Source organism: Micromesistius poutassou, assembly GCF_964030765.1.
Source record: "Micromesistius poutassou genome assembly, chromosome: 2".
Lineage (NCBI taxonomy): Eukaryota > Metazoa > Chordata > Actinopteri > Gadiformes > Gadidae > Micromesistius > Micromesistius poutassou.
Genome location: NC_140272.1, coordinates 3,696,125 through 3,713,554, shown reverse-complemented (window position 1 = coordinate 3,713,554; position 17,430 = coordinate 3,696,125). Strand labels below are relative to the sequence as shown.

At 50.4% G+C, this 17,430-nt stretch overlaps 1 protein-coding gene across 1 annotated transcript; it reads right to left on the bottom strand.

The window, feature by feature from the left end:
- Positions 1-3,222: 3,222 nt before the first annotated feature.
- Positions 3,223-17,086, bottom strand: cass4 (Cas scaffold protein family member 4). The gene is given in 8 exon segments (XM_084463683.1): positions 3,223-4,462; positions 4,609-4,689; positions 4,798-6,159; positions 6,615-6,731; positions 6,824-6,901; positions 7,655-7,846; positions 7,848-8,093; positions 16,939-17,086. Coding segments are annotated over 8 exon segments (2,499 nt in total). The 5' UTR covers positions 16,945-17,086; the 3' UTR covers positions 3,223-4,045.
- Between the last annotated feature and the right edge of the window lie 344 nt (positions 17,087-17,430).

Below are 17,430 nucleotides of genomic sequence, written 5' to 3'. Positions count from 1 at the left end.
CATTTACCACTGTAGAGCGAAGTACGATCTGGCACCGACAGCAGGGAATCCAAGGGTTTATGAAGGGGAGTTGATTGGAGATGACGACCAGGTGAGCATGATTGCAGATGACGGCCAGGTGTGAAGTGAGACAGACAGGGGGAGTGGCAAACCCAGGAGGAGGAAAAACACAGCAGACTGCTGTGACCACAACAGTGACACGTATATTGACGTCCTAAACAAACTACCCCCTGAGTGGGACGCGCAGTAAGCCAGATTTTAAAGTTTATTTTTTTATCTTACATCTTTAATACAATTTGATGGGACCCCACCCATTATTTTGACTCATAAGGCCTTATTCTTTGACGTTATAAACTAACATATTGTGTTGGCTAATGCCTACGCATATTTATGCTGCTATCCATTTGTATGGTACGCCCACCATCCCAGTCGAATCTCCCAGGTTTCTTGCGGCATTGATGCATTGCGGCATTGATGCACGCCTCCTTTTCTTTCTTTTCTTTGGGGAGATCAGCTCCTATTGGGGCTTCTGATGAGTAACCGAGTTGCGAAAGATCCCCGTGACGCTCGACGAACGAAGATGGCTGCGCCCGTAGTTAATAAAGTTGGGATGTATTTTCTTTGTCTTTGTTCCACGTTGGTGTCTTTAATGTCGATGTACACTGCTCTTACAACAATGACTAGCCAGCTACTACTGCTGTCCTGGAGGCGTCCATTATTCTCCAACGTGTCGCAGCACAAAAGGCCAAATGGATAGCAGCATTATGCTGCTATCCATTTGGCCTTTTGTGCTGGTATACGCCGACCTGCTCAACGAGAACGACCTGGCTCTTCCCACCTTAAAAGTGTTCCAGTAGTCTTTTGTGCGCGACGAGTTGGAGAATAATGGACGCCATTAAGACACCAACGTGGAACAAAGAGAAAGAAAATACATCTCAACTTCATTAACTACGGGCGCAGCCATCTTTGTTCGTCGAGCGTCACGGGGATCTTTCGCGACTCGGTTACTCATCAGAAGCGACTCGGTTACTCATTAGTGGTGGCTCGTTCGCGAACGAATCAGTTCGAACGAACAACTCTTTAAAACGAACAAACCGAACTGATTCGCTGCTCTCGTTCGTCGTCGTTCATCTCGTTCGACTCAGTCGCTGATTCGCGCTGACTCGCGAGTCGCCGTTCGTTCACTGACTGTGTTTAGCGGTGAAGACTCGAGGACTGAGAAGTCACGAGAGCCAGCCGGGCAACGACATCCCGATTCCGAACATGAAGCGCTCCTCAGCTAAAAGGAACTTAGTTAATGTTGTGTTGATTGATGACCATTTGCACCATTGCACGATCGTGATTCCTTTGAGAATGAGAACGACGGAGGAGCTGAGTCTGACCGACTCGGCTGAGAACGTGCATTCGCAAATCGTTTGAACGAGAACGAGGGAGGAGCCGAGTCTGACCGACTCGGCATTCGCGAACGTGCATTCGCGATTCGTTCGAACGAGAACGAGGGAGGAGCCGAGTCTGACCGACTCAGTGACTGAGAATCATGATTCACCGCTACCGGAAATGCGAACGAACGAACGAACGAACGAACGAACGAACGAATGAACGACTCTTCTTGGCGAACTGACCGACGCAAACTGATTAATTCAAACAAATCATGAAATCCACCACTATTACTCATCAGAAGCCCCAGTGGGAGCTGATCTCCCCAAAGAAAAGGAGGCGTGCATCAATGCCGCAATGCATCAATGCCGCAAGAAAGCTGGGAGATCCGACTGGGATGGTGGGCGTACCATACAAATGGATAGCAGCATTATTCTGTGCCAGCTCCAACTATTGCGCAGCCGCATTGCAGGTTAGCAGCACTCTACAGGTGCCTCGCTATAAATCATAAACGGAGGAATGTCAACAGAAAGTTGTATATTGATGTTCGTTTTCATATCAAAGCAGAAGGCTATTGAATAGTTCTTCATGTATATAGGCTCCACTTTTATTTAATGGATTTTCTATTTGAATGTTAGCTATTCAATATTGTCTTTGCTGACTGCCAATTAAGCTGCATAGGGAATGAATTAAGGCTATATCCTTTGACTTAACTTGATAAATATTTAAATATCAAATAATCCTTACTCAAATCTGCAGTCATGAAGCGTATGTATGTAGGACTAAACGTCAAACAACTGCATGAGGTCGCATTCTACGACAGGGCAACAGACAATTGTCCAAAATGTATTATATTATATTATATTAATAAACAGATACCATTTACTATTATTACCTTCCTACATTTTGAAATATCCCCCAAAAATCAATGAGTTAAATAAGATGTCATACTGTGATGTCATGACGATATGTGTCCACTAGAGGGCAGCAGCTGCATACAGTACCACTATGATGAAGTGGACGTACAGCGAATGGCTGCTAACTGTGGCTGCTAAGTATGGTAAGTATATATATATATATATATATATATATACTTAATATATATATATATATACTTACCACAGTTATATATATATATGGTCTACCTGTGGCTTTATTAGCCTAAGACAGCCTGTAGCCTTGTATTGTTGCTGAATAGGTGAACATCGTTGTTTAGTTTATGGAGATATACATTTAATTTAAATGTATTTATTCATAAATATATATATATATTTCATTAAATCAATTGTAAATTCGTAAACGTATATAGAAATGCAGAAATGTGAAGAGGGCTCTCAAACGCAATACTGTTTTAATGTACTACTAAAGGAAGCAGCTAGAGGGCGCTATCTGCGTGTGTTCGTGTGTGTGTGTGTGTGTGTGTGTGTGTGTGTGTGTGTGTGTGTGTGTGTGTGTGTGTGTGTGTGTGTGTGTGTGTGTGTGTGTGTGTGTGTGTGTGTGTGTGCCTCCTGGGTGTGTGTGTGTGTGTGTGTGTGTGTGTGTGTGTGTGTGTGTATGTTGATTTCCACCATTGGCCAAGTTTCCCAGCAAACTCCCTTTTCACATATTTGTATCCAAAATATATGATGAGACGACGAATACTGTAGTCTGGACACATTATTGTATATCTATATTATTGACTACAACACAGAAATATGTGATGTTCTATAACACACACCAAGTGTATTATTTGTTTCAGCTTTAAATACAAAAAACAAAAACGTTTCGGTTTCAAATAGTTTTAATCTTAGTATCAATAGAAATATAACATTTCCATATTTTATTGGTAACACTTTACAATAAGGGAACAATATTTAACTGCTAATTCACAGTTGTCTTATGGTCTATCATTTACTAGTGGTATTTATGATCCAAACTATTCAATCATGTATAAATGAATACCCTAGTTTACATAAAAAACATTACCTTGGTTAAATTATAACCATTAATATCCATTAATTAACTGTTAATTCCCTGCAGTTAATTGTTAGTTAATCCTTATTACTGTATTTACTAATGTTAATTAATGGTTAATTATTGTACCCTTTTTGTAAAGTGTTACCATGTAATTTGTTAACAGAAAAGCTCGGGAATGCATAACACATTTTTAGGTTATATACATGATATTCACAAAAGGTTTATATTGCCAAACAGCTAGTCTCAAACTGTATAAAACATTAGAATTAAAAACATGTGTCCAACAGATACATTTTAAATGGTTGTAAAACATACCAAGCAAATTACATTATATACTTTTCTAACCGACTTGGAAAAGATAAGCCAGTCTCAGTCTCAATGTGCAACATATTTTAAAATCGCCACAAATAGTTTCTATCACACCTCTCAGACCACTTGTTGGGGGCCAACTGTAAGACTCACATGAAAGCACAGTTCATGACGTGCCGATGTGAGGAATATATACTATAATATATACAGAGACAAAGAGAGACGGGGGGACGGGGGGGGGGGGATCAGAGAGAGTGAGTGAGAGCGAGCGTTCGGTTTTGCTAACCACCCGTACTTCACATGCAACAGCCTTTTCAGAAGACCACAGGCAGCGCGCCGAACCGCCGACCGCGTCCGCCCGCCACGCCTCCGTCCGCCGCACGGATGGAGTCCCCGGTTCTCCTCAGAGCTCCAGCGATGTCCGAAAGTGCTGTGCCTTCTGGGCGAGTTCCCTGGCGAAGTCGTGCACCTCCTGCAGGGCCTGCTTGTCGGGGAAGTGCAGTGCGGCCTTCTTGGTGGCCACGGCCAGCTGCTTGAGGAGCGCACACAGGTGGCTGCTCTTACACAGCAGGCTCTGGCGGGCGTCGGTGCCGCGGGCGTCCTGGTACAGCGTGTTCACCAGCCGCTGGCCCACCATGATCACCAGCTTGCTGTGGGGGATGAACTGCTCCGGGGGCTGGCCGCTGCGCAGGCTGCCCACGAACCCCCCCAGGGCCTTCTGGAGGGCCCCGAAGTACAGCCGGCAGTGCTCCGGCCGGGGGCAGTTCTCCGGCCGGGGGCCCGCCGGCGCCACCTCCTGGGTCGGGGGGGCCGTATCGTCCTGGGGGTGGGGGTGGGGGGGGGGGGGGGGTCAACGTCACATTCGTCAACAACATGTGAGGTGTGAGTTTGGAGGCTTTATCGGAGAACGTGTTTTCCCAAAAGGGAAAACCATCCTGTTGCCTGGAGGTGATGGGCTGTACTCACGTGGCGGGTTGTAGAAGAGGGCGTGCCGTCTTGGGTGTCCGCATCGCGGCTCTGCTTCTGCCTTTCAAACTCATTCTTGGTCTGCGGACGACAAATCAGACATTCATGCACTCAGGCGCTTCTCAGGTGGCAGCCGAGACGTTACAGGTAAGGTAAGTGGGCGGGCTGTTCCTCACGAGGGGTATTTACCTGAAGCTGCACATAATCATTGTCGTCATCCACCGCGTCCCCTCTCTGCTTGCCCCCGTTCTGCTCGCCCCCGCTCTCCTCGCCCCCCCTCTGCTCGCCCCCGGCGGTGGCGGCCGTCCTCCGGTCCCCCGGCTCGGGCCCGCCGGCCGGCCGCTCCCTCTGGGCGGGTCTGAACAGCAGCCGGCCGTTGGCGTTCAGGATGGACACCAGCCGCTTGACGTCCTCGGGCACGGTGCGCGCCACCATCACGAAGCGCTCCAGCTGGTCGGGCGCGTGCAGCGGGCCGGGGTCCTGGGCCAGCTTCTCCAGGGGCCAGCCCGCCGCGCTCAGCGAGCTGACCGTCTGCTGCAGGATGAGCCCCGAGTCCTCCACGATGGACAGCTGCTTCAGCAGCCGCGTCTGCAGGTTGGCGTCCGTCAGGCGCCGGGCGTTGCCCTTGACGTCCAGGGCGAAGGCCAGGAAGCCGGAGACGGCGCGGCCGATGCCCTCCGCCGCCGCCCGGATCTCCTCCAGGTGCTTCTCCAGATGCTCCCGGCTCCTCCAGCTGCTGCTGACGAAGTCCATGAGCTGGTGCACCGCCCGGCCCACCGCCTCCTGCAGCCCCAGCAGCCGGACGCTGGCCTCCTCCTGGCTCAGGCCCACCTCCCGCAGGGGGTCCGGGGAGGAGGAGGAGGAGCTCAGGGCCGTGGAGTCGCAGGAGGACGAGGAGGAGGTGGAGGAGCTGGAGGCCGTGCTGATCCTCTGGCTGTCGGTGGCCGAGCGGCGCGAGTCGGAGCGCCGCTCGTCGTCCTCGGGCAGCAGCGGGTCACCGCTCCTCGGGCGCTCCCGCAGGGAGGCGGGGCCCAGCACCGTCCTCATCCGCTGGAGGCGGGGCCGGCTGTGGTCGTACGTTTTGAAGGCGTCGCCCCGGCACTCCAGGGGGATGTGGTACACGTTCTCCTGCGGTGGCACGGCATAGACCTGCTCCTCCATGCTCCTCTGGGCCGGGGGCCGGTTGTAGACGGACGCCCGGACCCTCGCTGGCACCGCGGGCAGACCGCCGCCGGTCAGGGACTGCTGGGAGGAGGAGCCGGCGACGGGGACGGCGTACAGGCAGGGGGTCGGGGGGCCGCGTGGCGCCGGCGCGGCACCGGGAGGAGGGAAGAGCTGCCGGCCGCGGGCTCTGGAGGGCAGGGTCTCGCAGGACGCCGTGCCGAGCCCCGGCTTCTCCGGTGACACGGGAACGTCGTAGATCCAGTCTCCCTTGCGGCGGGTCGGGAGCGTGTTGTAGCTGCTGCCGGGTGTCTGCTGGGCGTCGGCTGTCGAGGGGACGGGGATGTCATAGCACGGCTCCCGGCATTGGGCTGGTGGGACTGCGTAGACCTGAGGAGAACAACAAGACCTTTAGCACGTGTTGACTCCAGAGCCTTGACCGCCGCCAACGTGTGATTCCTCTAACAGCCCGTTGGGGGCCGCGGTGGGTGGATCCAAAAAGGCCAGTCACCATTCTTTGTTAATCGTAACATAATGAAAATACAATTCTTTTTGTTAGGTTTGATTCTTGGCGGCACATCTCCATATTATTTATTTTGAGTGGTCCTGTCTGACAGACTTTCAAATGAAAGACTTATTAAGGTCAACGTGAGATTAACGTGAGATCTGAGGCTTCATCACAGTTGCGCGCAAACCAATAGTTGATGTCGGGGACCACATGGGAGAAGATCAAACTAAGATAAGAATCACACTAAGATAACAGAGAAACATAGGAGGAAGCATCGGAGAGAGCTTTAATGATTGGTAAAGACAATGAGGTCAGGACAGTGAAGTCAGCCACTCACGTAGGTGTCATTGGGACTGCTGCACCGTGGGCTCTCCCCGGCCTCCGCAAACCTCTCCATCTCCAACGTCGAGGTCAGCGAGGTTTTACGACTCATCTTCCTCTGGGATATCGGCGTCTGTCATCAAATATTAAAACAGGATCCGATCAGACGTCGATCAGACACCCGTCCACAGACTCGTAGGACGTGCGCGTGAATTCAACACTCACCGCGGCGAGGGAGGGTCGTCGGCTCGGGACGTCGTACACTCCCCCGTTGGGGGAGGAAGACAAGCCGACGGCTACAAGCTGTAAACCAAAAAGGCCTCGTTATTATTAATGGGGGTCGAGGGGCGACACTTCCACCGCTTTCATCCTACACGGTATCCCTGCCACGTGCCTGCTGCTGTGCAGACCCTGGTAAGGCTTCACACCAGTTCTCCCCACATTGCAGGGATGTCGGCTGAAGGCGCCTGCTTGATGCAAACCAATCCCGTCCCACAAGACAAACAACATCGCTCGCTGGGAATCACGATAGGACTGCAAGGTTCCCTGAAGCGTGACAGGAAATGGCCGACATGTGCGCAGAAGTCTGTGACACACAGGCACCCATATAGACACCTCTATATTACTTTTTTTGTTGCGGTATGGGCTGCTGTTTGCAGTAAAAAAAAGAGTCTGCAGTCAGCCTGCTGCTCTTTAACGGGCCCATAAAGAGCTGAGTCTGCAGGCCTGTACCCCAGAAGGGACCCCAGTCCCCATCTGTAAGTGGTTTCTGCCAGCGGGGGGGGGGGCTGTGAACGCTGCCTCTCAGCGACAGGCTCCCGCTCTAATCATCAGAGTTAACGCTTCCTACGGAAGAGGACGGCCCCTGACCCCCGGGCCCCCCACCCCCCCCCCCCCCCCCCCCCCCCCCCCCCCCCTCGTCTTAACCCCTCAGCCATGGGTTTCTGTTCGAGTCCGGGACCACAGGAGCGTTCCTCCGTCCTGGGCGCCGCTGTACCTGCTACCTGACACAGTGGGCGCGGGCGCGGGGGGGGGGGGGGGGGGGGTAAGGCTTACCCGGCTGGCCTCCGCCGACTCCCTGCCGTGCCTCAGTGCTGTGGAGCAGGGGCCCCTCAGGGCCGTGGAGGGCACCTTGTAGATCTTGTCCATGCGCTCGTACAGCGGGCTGCTGGAGGGCCGCGGCACGCTGGGGATCTGGTAGATGTTCTGCGGCCGGTCGCCGCCCTTGCCCTGGGGGGGGGTCCGGCCACTCGCCGACCGGCTCCCCCCCGCGGTCGGTTCCGGGGTCCCCGGCGCCGGGGGCCAGAGCGGGCGGGGGCAGCAGCTGCAGCCGGTTGGCGGGGGCCACGCCCTGCCGGCCGTGCAGGGAGCACAGCCACCAGCCGCTGGTGTCCACCACGCTGCGGTCCATCACGCTCAGGATGTCGCCCTTACGGAAGGCCAGCTCGTCAGAGCACTCGGCCGTGTTGTCGTACAGCGCCTTGGCCAGTCGGTTCTGAGACAGAGGGGAGAGGAGTCAGGGCAGGAGTCAGGAGTCAGGAGTCAGGAGACAGGAGACAGGAGTCAGGGCAGGAGTCAGGGCAGGAGTCAGGAGTCAGGGCAGGAGTCAGGAGTCATGGACCCTTTACTCCCTGCCGGTCGCTCTGCCCTTATGATGCCGTTGACGTAGTTCCTCCACAACATGACGTCCCCTTGGGAGTGTGTCGTCATGGTTCATAATAAACCACCAAACAGCTTTACATTGATTCATAAACAGCTTGAGGTACAAATGAACAACAAGAAGCAAACTGCCACCTCCCTCGTTTTCACTTCCCATCAGCAGTTCCTCGAGAAGGAAACACAAAACTTCCTCCTTAAGCGCTCCTGGTTTCTCACCGACCCCAGAATTAGCAGTGTTGCGCAAAAGGTTCAGAAAAACAAAAGTATTCACTCAGAAAGGGGATGTGCACGTGCGTGTGTACGTGTGTGTGTGCATGTGTGTGTGTGTGGGGGGGGGGGGGGGGGGGTAATATTAAATCAAACACGCAGCAGCAGAATCCTCGGCATGTGGAACGGCACACCGGCCAGGGTCTTCCACGTATACCGCGAGGGTGCGCAGAAGCAATTCAGACGAGGCTGTGTGCAGCGTGCACATAGCCCTCAGGCCTCTGCCATAATGCCACCGCCAGCAGACTGCAGCCTGCAGCCACCAGCCTGCAGCCACCGGCCACCAGCCTGAAAAGCTGCTGGCATCATGAATACTGTCTAACTGTCTTATTGTCTTTTTTTGTATAAATGTATCAGACATACTGTATGGCGCAGAACAATCTTCCGCAAGGACAAATAAATCTCCATCTATCAGCCTTCAAGCTGCTGCCACCAGCCTGCTGCCTGTGTTTCACACAACAAGGTGTTTACCGCTTGTTGTTGATCGTTTAAAAACCAATTCTATAGAATTATTTTTTTTCACCACGTATCACAAATGCCAGGCATGCATCAGACAGGAAGTGGCATGCGGTTGCAGAATCGAGGGTGTTTTCCTCCCGTCCACCACACCAGTGACGGAGGACATGGACACTGAGCTTTAGACACACACACACACACACACACACACACACACACACACACACACACACACACACACACACACACACACACACACACACACACAATCCCCCTCACACAAACTCACTGCCACACACAAACATACATACCCGGACAAATTGATAGATGCATACATACAGACGGACAGACAGACATCTATTCACCAACACACACACACACACACACACACACACACACACACACACACACAAACATACACAGATAGATATAAACAGACATGCAGACAGACAGACAGTTCACTGACACCAACACACACACAACAGATGATAGGCTGATATATTCACTGACACCAGCTCCGGCTGATCAGTGTATCAGGGCTGGGGGTTAGGGGGGGCTGCTCTGACAAAGGGCCCATTCACCATCAGGGCTCCGAACAACACCTGTTGAAGGCCTGCTGCCCCTCACACTGACCACAGCACCCTCACACACAGACACACACACACACACACACACACACACACAGACCAACGTAGACGTAGACACACACACACACACACACACACACACACACACAGACCAACGTAGACACACACACACACACACAGACCAACGTAGACACACACACACACACACACACACACAGACCAACGTAGACACGCACACACACACACACACACACACACACACACACAGACACACACACACACACACACAGACCAACGTAGACACACACACACACACACACACACACACTTACATACACACCAACATAGATACACACACATACATACAGCAACATAGACACAGACATACACACACACCTTCATAGACAGAAACACACACACACACACACACACACACACACACCAACATACAGAGACATTCACACACCAACTTCGACACACAGAGACATGCACACACACTCCATAGATACACTGAGAGACAGACACACACGCGCCCATAGACACACACCAACACCAACACACACACACACACACATGCGCACCCTTCCCAGTCCTCTGGGTGAAGTTGCAGACATGTGAGGTCCACACACAGGATCAGATGACAGCCGGCCACCACATGAGTCAGACTTACATCTCCAGCAATATCTCCAAGAACATTTCACACACACACACACACACACACACACACACACACACACGCAAAACCTCAGTACATACGTACATGTGGATGATCCCTCCATTTCACATTAAGCGTATTGTAACAGTTCAGCTATTCACCTACTTGTACAACTGTTATGAACTCCTCACACATCCATTTCACAAAGTGATTTTAAACCGTGCATTTCTGGCATGTCTTTACTCCTGTGTTGGAGGTCAGAGCGTGTGGTGAGAAACCAGAAGAGACCCTGACAGCTTTCCACAGCAGAAGGCCAAGCGGCCCGCTGCCGAGCAGCAGACCACCTCCACCGGGACAGTTCTCTCAGATGTAGGTCACTCCAGTGGGCGGCGGCTACCGTGGAAACGGCCACACAGCGCAGTGTTTACCCGCTGGCGCGTTACCGACTGTAAACGAGGGAGTGGGTTCAGCTGTAGATTCCTGCACACGCCTGCTGGCGTGGATCAGCCTGACAGCTGTCTGCAGCGCTTTAAACTCACAGCTGTCTGCGGACGCACCCGCCGGCCACGCACACACCACCGCACACACACGTGTCCATGTGTACACATGCACACACAAAAGCATGCATGCTTATGAGCGTACGCACGTGTGCACACACACTTAGCAGCCGTTCCATCCCTGTTTTGTTTCACACTTTTTCGTAGATTCGTTCACCTTTTGTTTATTTCATGGTCCACAGTTTCTTCAATGTTGATAATTAGTTTTGACAGATATTAGTATTGAGACTTTATACGTTTCCTGTGGTGGGCAGTTTAAAAACACCTGCAGTATTTGCAGGCTCCGTTTCACGCTCACACACTCACTGGGTTTTTCCCCGCAGAGACGTGTTGACCTCACAATGACAGGGGCTGTGGTCCGTCCTGAGGGCACTTCTCCGTACGCTTAGAGTTCAAATCGAGGTTTAGATCTTCAAGAAACCGCGACAATGTGTTGAAATTTGAGAATTAAAAATATTTATTGAAGGATTTCAATAAATTAAACCGCTTAAAGTGCCACTGAAATAAAAAAAAGTTCCATATTCATGAAGCGAGTTACGTTTATGGAGGAGGAAATATGTAGGATCAATAGAAATGTCTTATACAATCCTACACACATATACACACACACACGCACACACACACACACACACGGTAAGTGAACGTAAAAACAGCAGGATGTTGGGAATCTGTGTGGGAACCGTTTACTTTTAGTTCACTTTCACCTCCGACCCCCTAGCGACCCGGGCCTGAGATGGAGGGTGGGGTCACGACCCCGTCCGTTACCCTGGGAGACGCATGCCGTGACGGAGCACATAGCTACGTCTGGCCCTCCGTCACACAGCTCAGAGAGTAGAGACCCACAGTAAGAGAGAAACAAAGACAATAGAGATGAGGAGAGAGAGAGAGAGAGAGAGAGAGAGAGAGAGAGAGAGAGAGAAAATGAGTTCAGAATGTAATTCTTTCTAGAGAATGTTAAGAATGTAATCCTTATGAGGAAGAAATTGATTTGTACGAGCAAGAATTACATTCTTACTCATACTAAATTGATACTTGTGTTACATTCTTACTAGAAAGAAGAAAACCCTTACTAGGAAGAATATAAGAGATATAAAGACAGAAAAACCAACAGAAAGACAAGAAACAAGAAAACAGGCAGGCAGACAGAAAGTAACAGACAGACTCTGACAGACTGGAAGAAGGAAAGCAATTAAAACAAGGATATATCATATTCCTCTTCCCTAAACACTGATGACCTGCTCTCCAGGAGGTAGAGGGGTATTGGAGATGATTTCAGCAGGAAGTCCCATGTAAATATGTCATAGTCAACTTTCCCACAGTAGCCAAAATACCAGAATGCTTGTGTGTGTGTTTATGTGTGCGTGTGTGTGTGTGTGCGTGTGTGTGTGTGTGTGTGGTGTTGTGGTTAGGCGGGGGAGGGGGAGAAAATGAAGAGGAGTAATTGGTATGCTGCTCTAGTGATAGATGTTTAACCATTTTAAATATTTGAACTACTTTAAAATGAATAAATCCCCCATTATCTGAGAAGTTATGTTTTCCATGGAAAATGCGTGTTCTCTTTCTCCAGTGACCACGGCGGTCGTGGGATTTCCTGTGTGAAACAGCGGTGAGAACTGCGTCAGTTTATCACAAGTCCTCAGAACTTCCATGAGCGTTTTCTGAGAATAATCACATGACAATGACATGACATTCGTCCGTCATAATTCCAAACAAACATGTGAACATATTTACCCCCAGAGCATGGGAAACGTCAGAGAGGATGTGACCTCAACACATCCTCCTCATAACTCACATCTGTGACGATATCGACCGCAAATGTTTCACCAAATGTACATTTTCAACTACAACATTTTAATCCAGATATGTTTTTTTTTTTCTTACAGCTGACTCTAACTTTAACCAGACCTCAACTCTGATTTTCCAGTACTTCTTGAAGGACCGCTGATTATGCTTTGATGTTCAGGGTGGAGGTCGTTGTCTTGATCAGAACGTGGCGCTGGATCCAGGATGCTCCAAGAACATGTGTGGTACAAACAGAACACAACATGTGTGGTACAAACAGAACAACAGAACAACCAAAACATCCACAAACCCAAACCTCGGACACAGCAGTCGACCCATGGAGGAGCAGAAAGCTAAAGACACACACAAACATACATCCACAGATAGACACATCCACATACAGACCCATGATAGGCCTATACATCCAACACCAACACACACACACACACACACACACACACACACACACATATTCACATATTCACAGACCCACTCAGCTGATAAGTGTGTGAGATTTGTGACACTACATCAGTGTGTACCAGTGAACGCTATAGGAAACCTCAACGCTCAGCAGAGAGGAGACTGCAGCACTGCAGGAGCAGAAAGAGGGAGAGGGAGAGAGAGAGAGAGAGAGAGAGAGAAAGAGAGAGAGAGAGAGAGAGAGAGAGAGAGAGAGGGAGAGGGGGGGAGAGGGAGCAGGGAGAGAGAGAGAGAGAGAGAGGGGGAGAGAGAGGGAGAGAGAGAGAGAGAGAGGGAGAGGGGGGGAGAGAGGGGGAGAGGGGGAGAGAGAGGGAGAGAGAGGGAGGGGGAAAGAGAGGGGGAGAGAGGGAGTCTCCCTGCAGTGCGAACACTGATAGAAACACAATGAGAACAGAACCGCTGAAACTACAGCAGACACCCGGACACACACACACACACACACACACACACACACACACACACACACACACACACACACACACACACACACACACACACACACACACACTGAGAGACAGAGATGGAGGCGCGTGTGTTGGTGGCCATGGAGACAACAGCTGGGAATGATCAACAGGGAGACGGCACAGAGTCACCAGCCCATAATAATCTCTCATGTTACGTTGCTGCCCCAGACGCACTGTACAACAGAGTTAAAGGACCAGAACGGTCAGGCCTGCGTCTGTAGGACTACAGATAGGGGAGGGGGGGGACGTATCTTAGCCCAGCCCGGCCATGCTTCCTGAACCACCAGCTCTCTTTGCGTTGCTGAGTGATTGTTTGTTGTTTGTGTCGCCGTGTTCACACAGAACACACTTCCTCTGGTAACCGTGGTAACGTGAAAACTAAACTTCACGCATGTTACCAATCCGTATGATTGCGTAACCATGTGTCCTTTCCCCATCCAGACTCACAGCGCTCAGATGGTACAGCTACAGGTAAATACATATCACATCAGACCACACTCACCGGCCCGCAGGACGTTAAACAATAAAAGGACAATAAAAGTACAATAAAAAGAATAATACTATTCAGTCATTTAGCACATACTTAATCCAAATAATTAGAGACATTGTTTTAACATATCTAGCCTGGAAGCCAGACCAATCTGCAAGCTCATGGTTTATGTTTTCAATTCCGGAGAGATTTCCAGGACACATGGCCACTGTCGGCCCAATCACACCCATGTATCTCATACGGGGCGGGTTTAATATAATGACTGAGAAGAGGAGCAGCCTATGGGAGAGCCATGAACAACCAGGATGGCAGCCGCTGATGTGTCACAGGTTACACTGCACTAGAGGGTTGAAGGTCTGTCCAAACGCGTCAAAAGCGTTTGGTGAGGGACATTGATAAGACCCTATGGAAATGAACTCAACAAGTGCTTCCAGACCAGGGCTCCTTTCTAATGAGTCTGTGGAGGTCAGGCTGATACAGTCTGATGAAGGAGGAGGCCTCCAGGTAGACTGAAGACCTCAGGGTTTGAATTCACAACCCCTGGGCTGGGCGCAGATCACCCCAACATCTCAGAGTGGTCGTGACTAAACAAGCATGTCGACTCTTTCACACGATAAGCAGAAAGGCTTCTGTGTTACTACAAAGGAAATGATGGTTGACCAAAAAAACTTTTGACTTCCTGATGTTGGAAGCAGAGAGACACCAGTGCATTGCTCATCAACTCTAAGGTTCATGTGTGAGACTAAAGGCAACCCTTCGCTGGTGAAATGTGAACACTGTAAGAATAAATACTGTCAATACTTTTTTATCCTCAGAACCCGCAGGTTAGTTCTATAGAAACGGGGGTTGGCGGGGCTTGGGGAAGAGAGACAGCAGTGCTCTGCTGATGATCCGAGTGTAGAGGTGACGGTAGACTCAGGTTCAAACGGGCCCGAACACTTTAACACAGTTCCACACTCTCCAGGAATACTCCTGTACTAAACTTGCCAGCAAAATATTTTACATTTACTCCACTAGACTAGTCTTTACTAGACTCGTTGTTATTTTTACATGGAGTTTACATGGTCAACCTTTCATAGTATGCTTTTATAAAACACTGCCACACTCTTTATAGTCATATTGGCAATGACTACACACTAGTCCTTACAGAACGCTTTCCTAACCGTATGGGTTCCAAACAACATGACGGAGCCGCGTGTGAGTCGGGTCCTCTCTGACACCGGCCACGTTAACGTATACATCCTGTGTGGGTCCTGGCTTCGCGTCTGATAGGATCGCGTCTGCTGCGTTTCCGTGGTTGCAAGATGAAGCCCTTCACTTAGAAACATTAATCACTACAGGTCTTTCCAAACTGTTCACAGTACAGACCGCCACAACCCCCTCTCATTGGGGTAGTATTTACTGTATGTACTACCAGGTGCATCGCAGTTAGGATGTACCTGGTAGTATTTACTGTATGTACTACCAGGAGCCCAGCGGTTGGTCAGGATGTTCCTGGTAGTATTTACTGTACTACCAGGAGTGTGGCGGTTAGGATGTCCCGTTTTCTTCCAAACATTCGTCTGGTTATTTTGATGCAGTCTCAACACTCACTCCAAGAAATCTGTAATCAGATCCTGAACATGATCCACTGTGTGCTGAAGACCCTCTTCAAACTCCACACGCACGCGCACACACACACACACACACACACACACACACACAAACACATGGAATGGATATCATACAGCTCACAAATGACTGAACGTTAAATGAAAGTAACGACTGTTTGGCTGCTATGATTTATGAATCTTGTCTGGTTAAGTATGGACATCCGGACATGGAGCAGTAAAAGGCATGACTTGTAACCGAAAGGTTGCCAGATCGAGTCCTGTACAGACGCTTGTAATAATAAATGAAATAAACATGAATAAGATATGTTCACGAATCAACTGAAGTCCAGGAAAAGCTTTGTAGCAAGTCTGCAACCACGGGACACCTGGCCAGCAAACCAACACCTCAACATCTGCAAGACGGGCAGAATGCACACTCCCGGTAGACATGAAGACACACCTGAAGACACCCCTCGCCCGGCCCCACGGACACAGGGAGGACTGGAGGCCCCAAACGGACCCTGCCGTGTAAGACTGGACAACCCACCAGCGTAACAACGGGTGACAGTGAAACAGAGAGAGAGACCATCTCATACGACCAGACCGTCTCCAGGCCTCTCAGAGGGAAGAGCAGCAGTATGACCCCGGAGGAGAAAGAACACACAATCTGTGTGGTGATGTGTCCGGGACACATCACGACAGTAAAACCAACCGCAGAGAAACCCCCTTCTGTCATTTCACTATTTGTCTCATAAATGTAAACTTTAATGGCTGATGCAGTCAGACAAAATTGAAACATACGGTTTGAATAATAAGCAATAAGGTGTGATGTGTGTATTTGGTTTGCATTGTGCCAAATTAAAAAAACAACCTGTAACAACAGTCTCATTTTAAACTGCTAAGCCTGGAGGCTCAGGCGCTGTAAACCGTCTGCTGTAAACCGTCTGCTGTACAACTTGGTTCCAATCAATCCACTTCTGAAGGCTTGTGCGTTAATGAGCTCATAAAGTCCATTCCCAGCACCGGGAGAGAGAGCCTCTCTGGTTTCATGGGGGAGGCTGGGGGGCAGGCATGCGACTGGGGGGCATGGGGTCTGTGTATAGAAATAGGTGGTAGCTGACACCGCAAAGCTAGAGTGAAATCCAAGCAGGTGGTCCGCAGGCAAATTCCTCTGGATGTGAAACATCAGGCACCAAAGAAAGGCTCCCGTTAGAGAGACCCACTGAAGCCCAGTGGGGCAGTGGGGCCATATCAACGGCGGTGGACGCATGGAGCACCGTTATTCACCTTCACGGAATGACATGTGAATAAATATAGGTTTTATGAGAACAAGAGCAGGTGCAACACTCACCTCCATATCCAGACCCAGGTTCTTCACGTCCACCCAGAGAGCAAAGAGAAACAGAGAGCAGGTGGTCTAAAGCTAGAGGTGAGTGGTCAGATATCCTCGTCCACCATGCTGAGCGCGCGGGGCAGAGGAGCACTGCAGGCTGCCACCGTCCTGCTGCAGAGCTCACACATATTGTCAGAGGTTGTGGTCGAGAGCCAGACGATTTCACACGCGGGGCGGGGAGAGAGAGTCTTCTGGCACAGCCTCTCGCTCGGCTGTCTCATTGGCTTGAGGAAGCCCCCACACTATACTGCAGCCCCTCCCCCCCCCCCACTATGTGCACCCACCCCCCCCCAGGTTCATTGAGGTCTCCCCCTTCAACAGACGCTTTCTGATTTAAACACTGTGCGCATTAGTTGTGTTTAAGTTTACTGTGACTGGTAATACGTTGTGGGTTCCATTCTAAATCTCCTTTAGGTCTCACTTCCCCTTTTCTCCGGTAACGTCATGTAA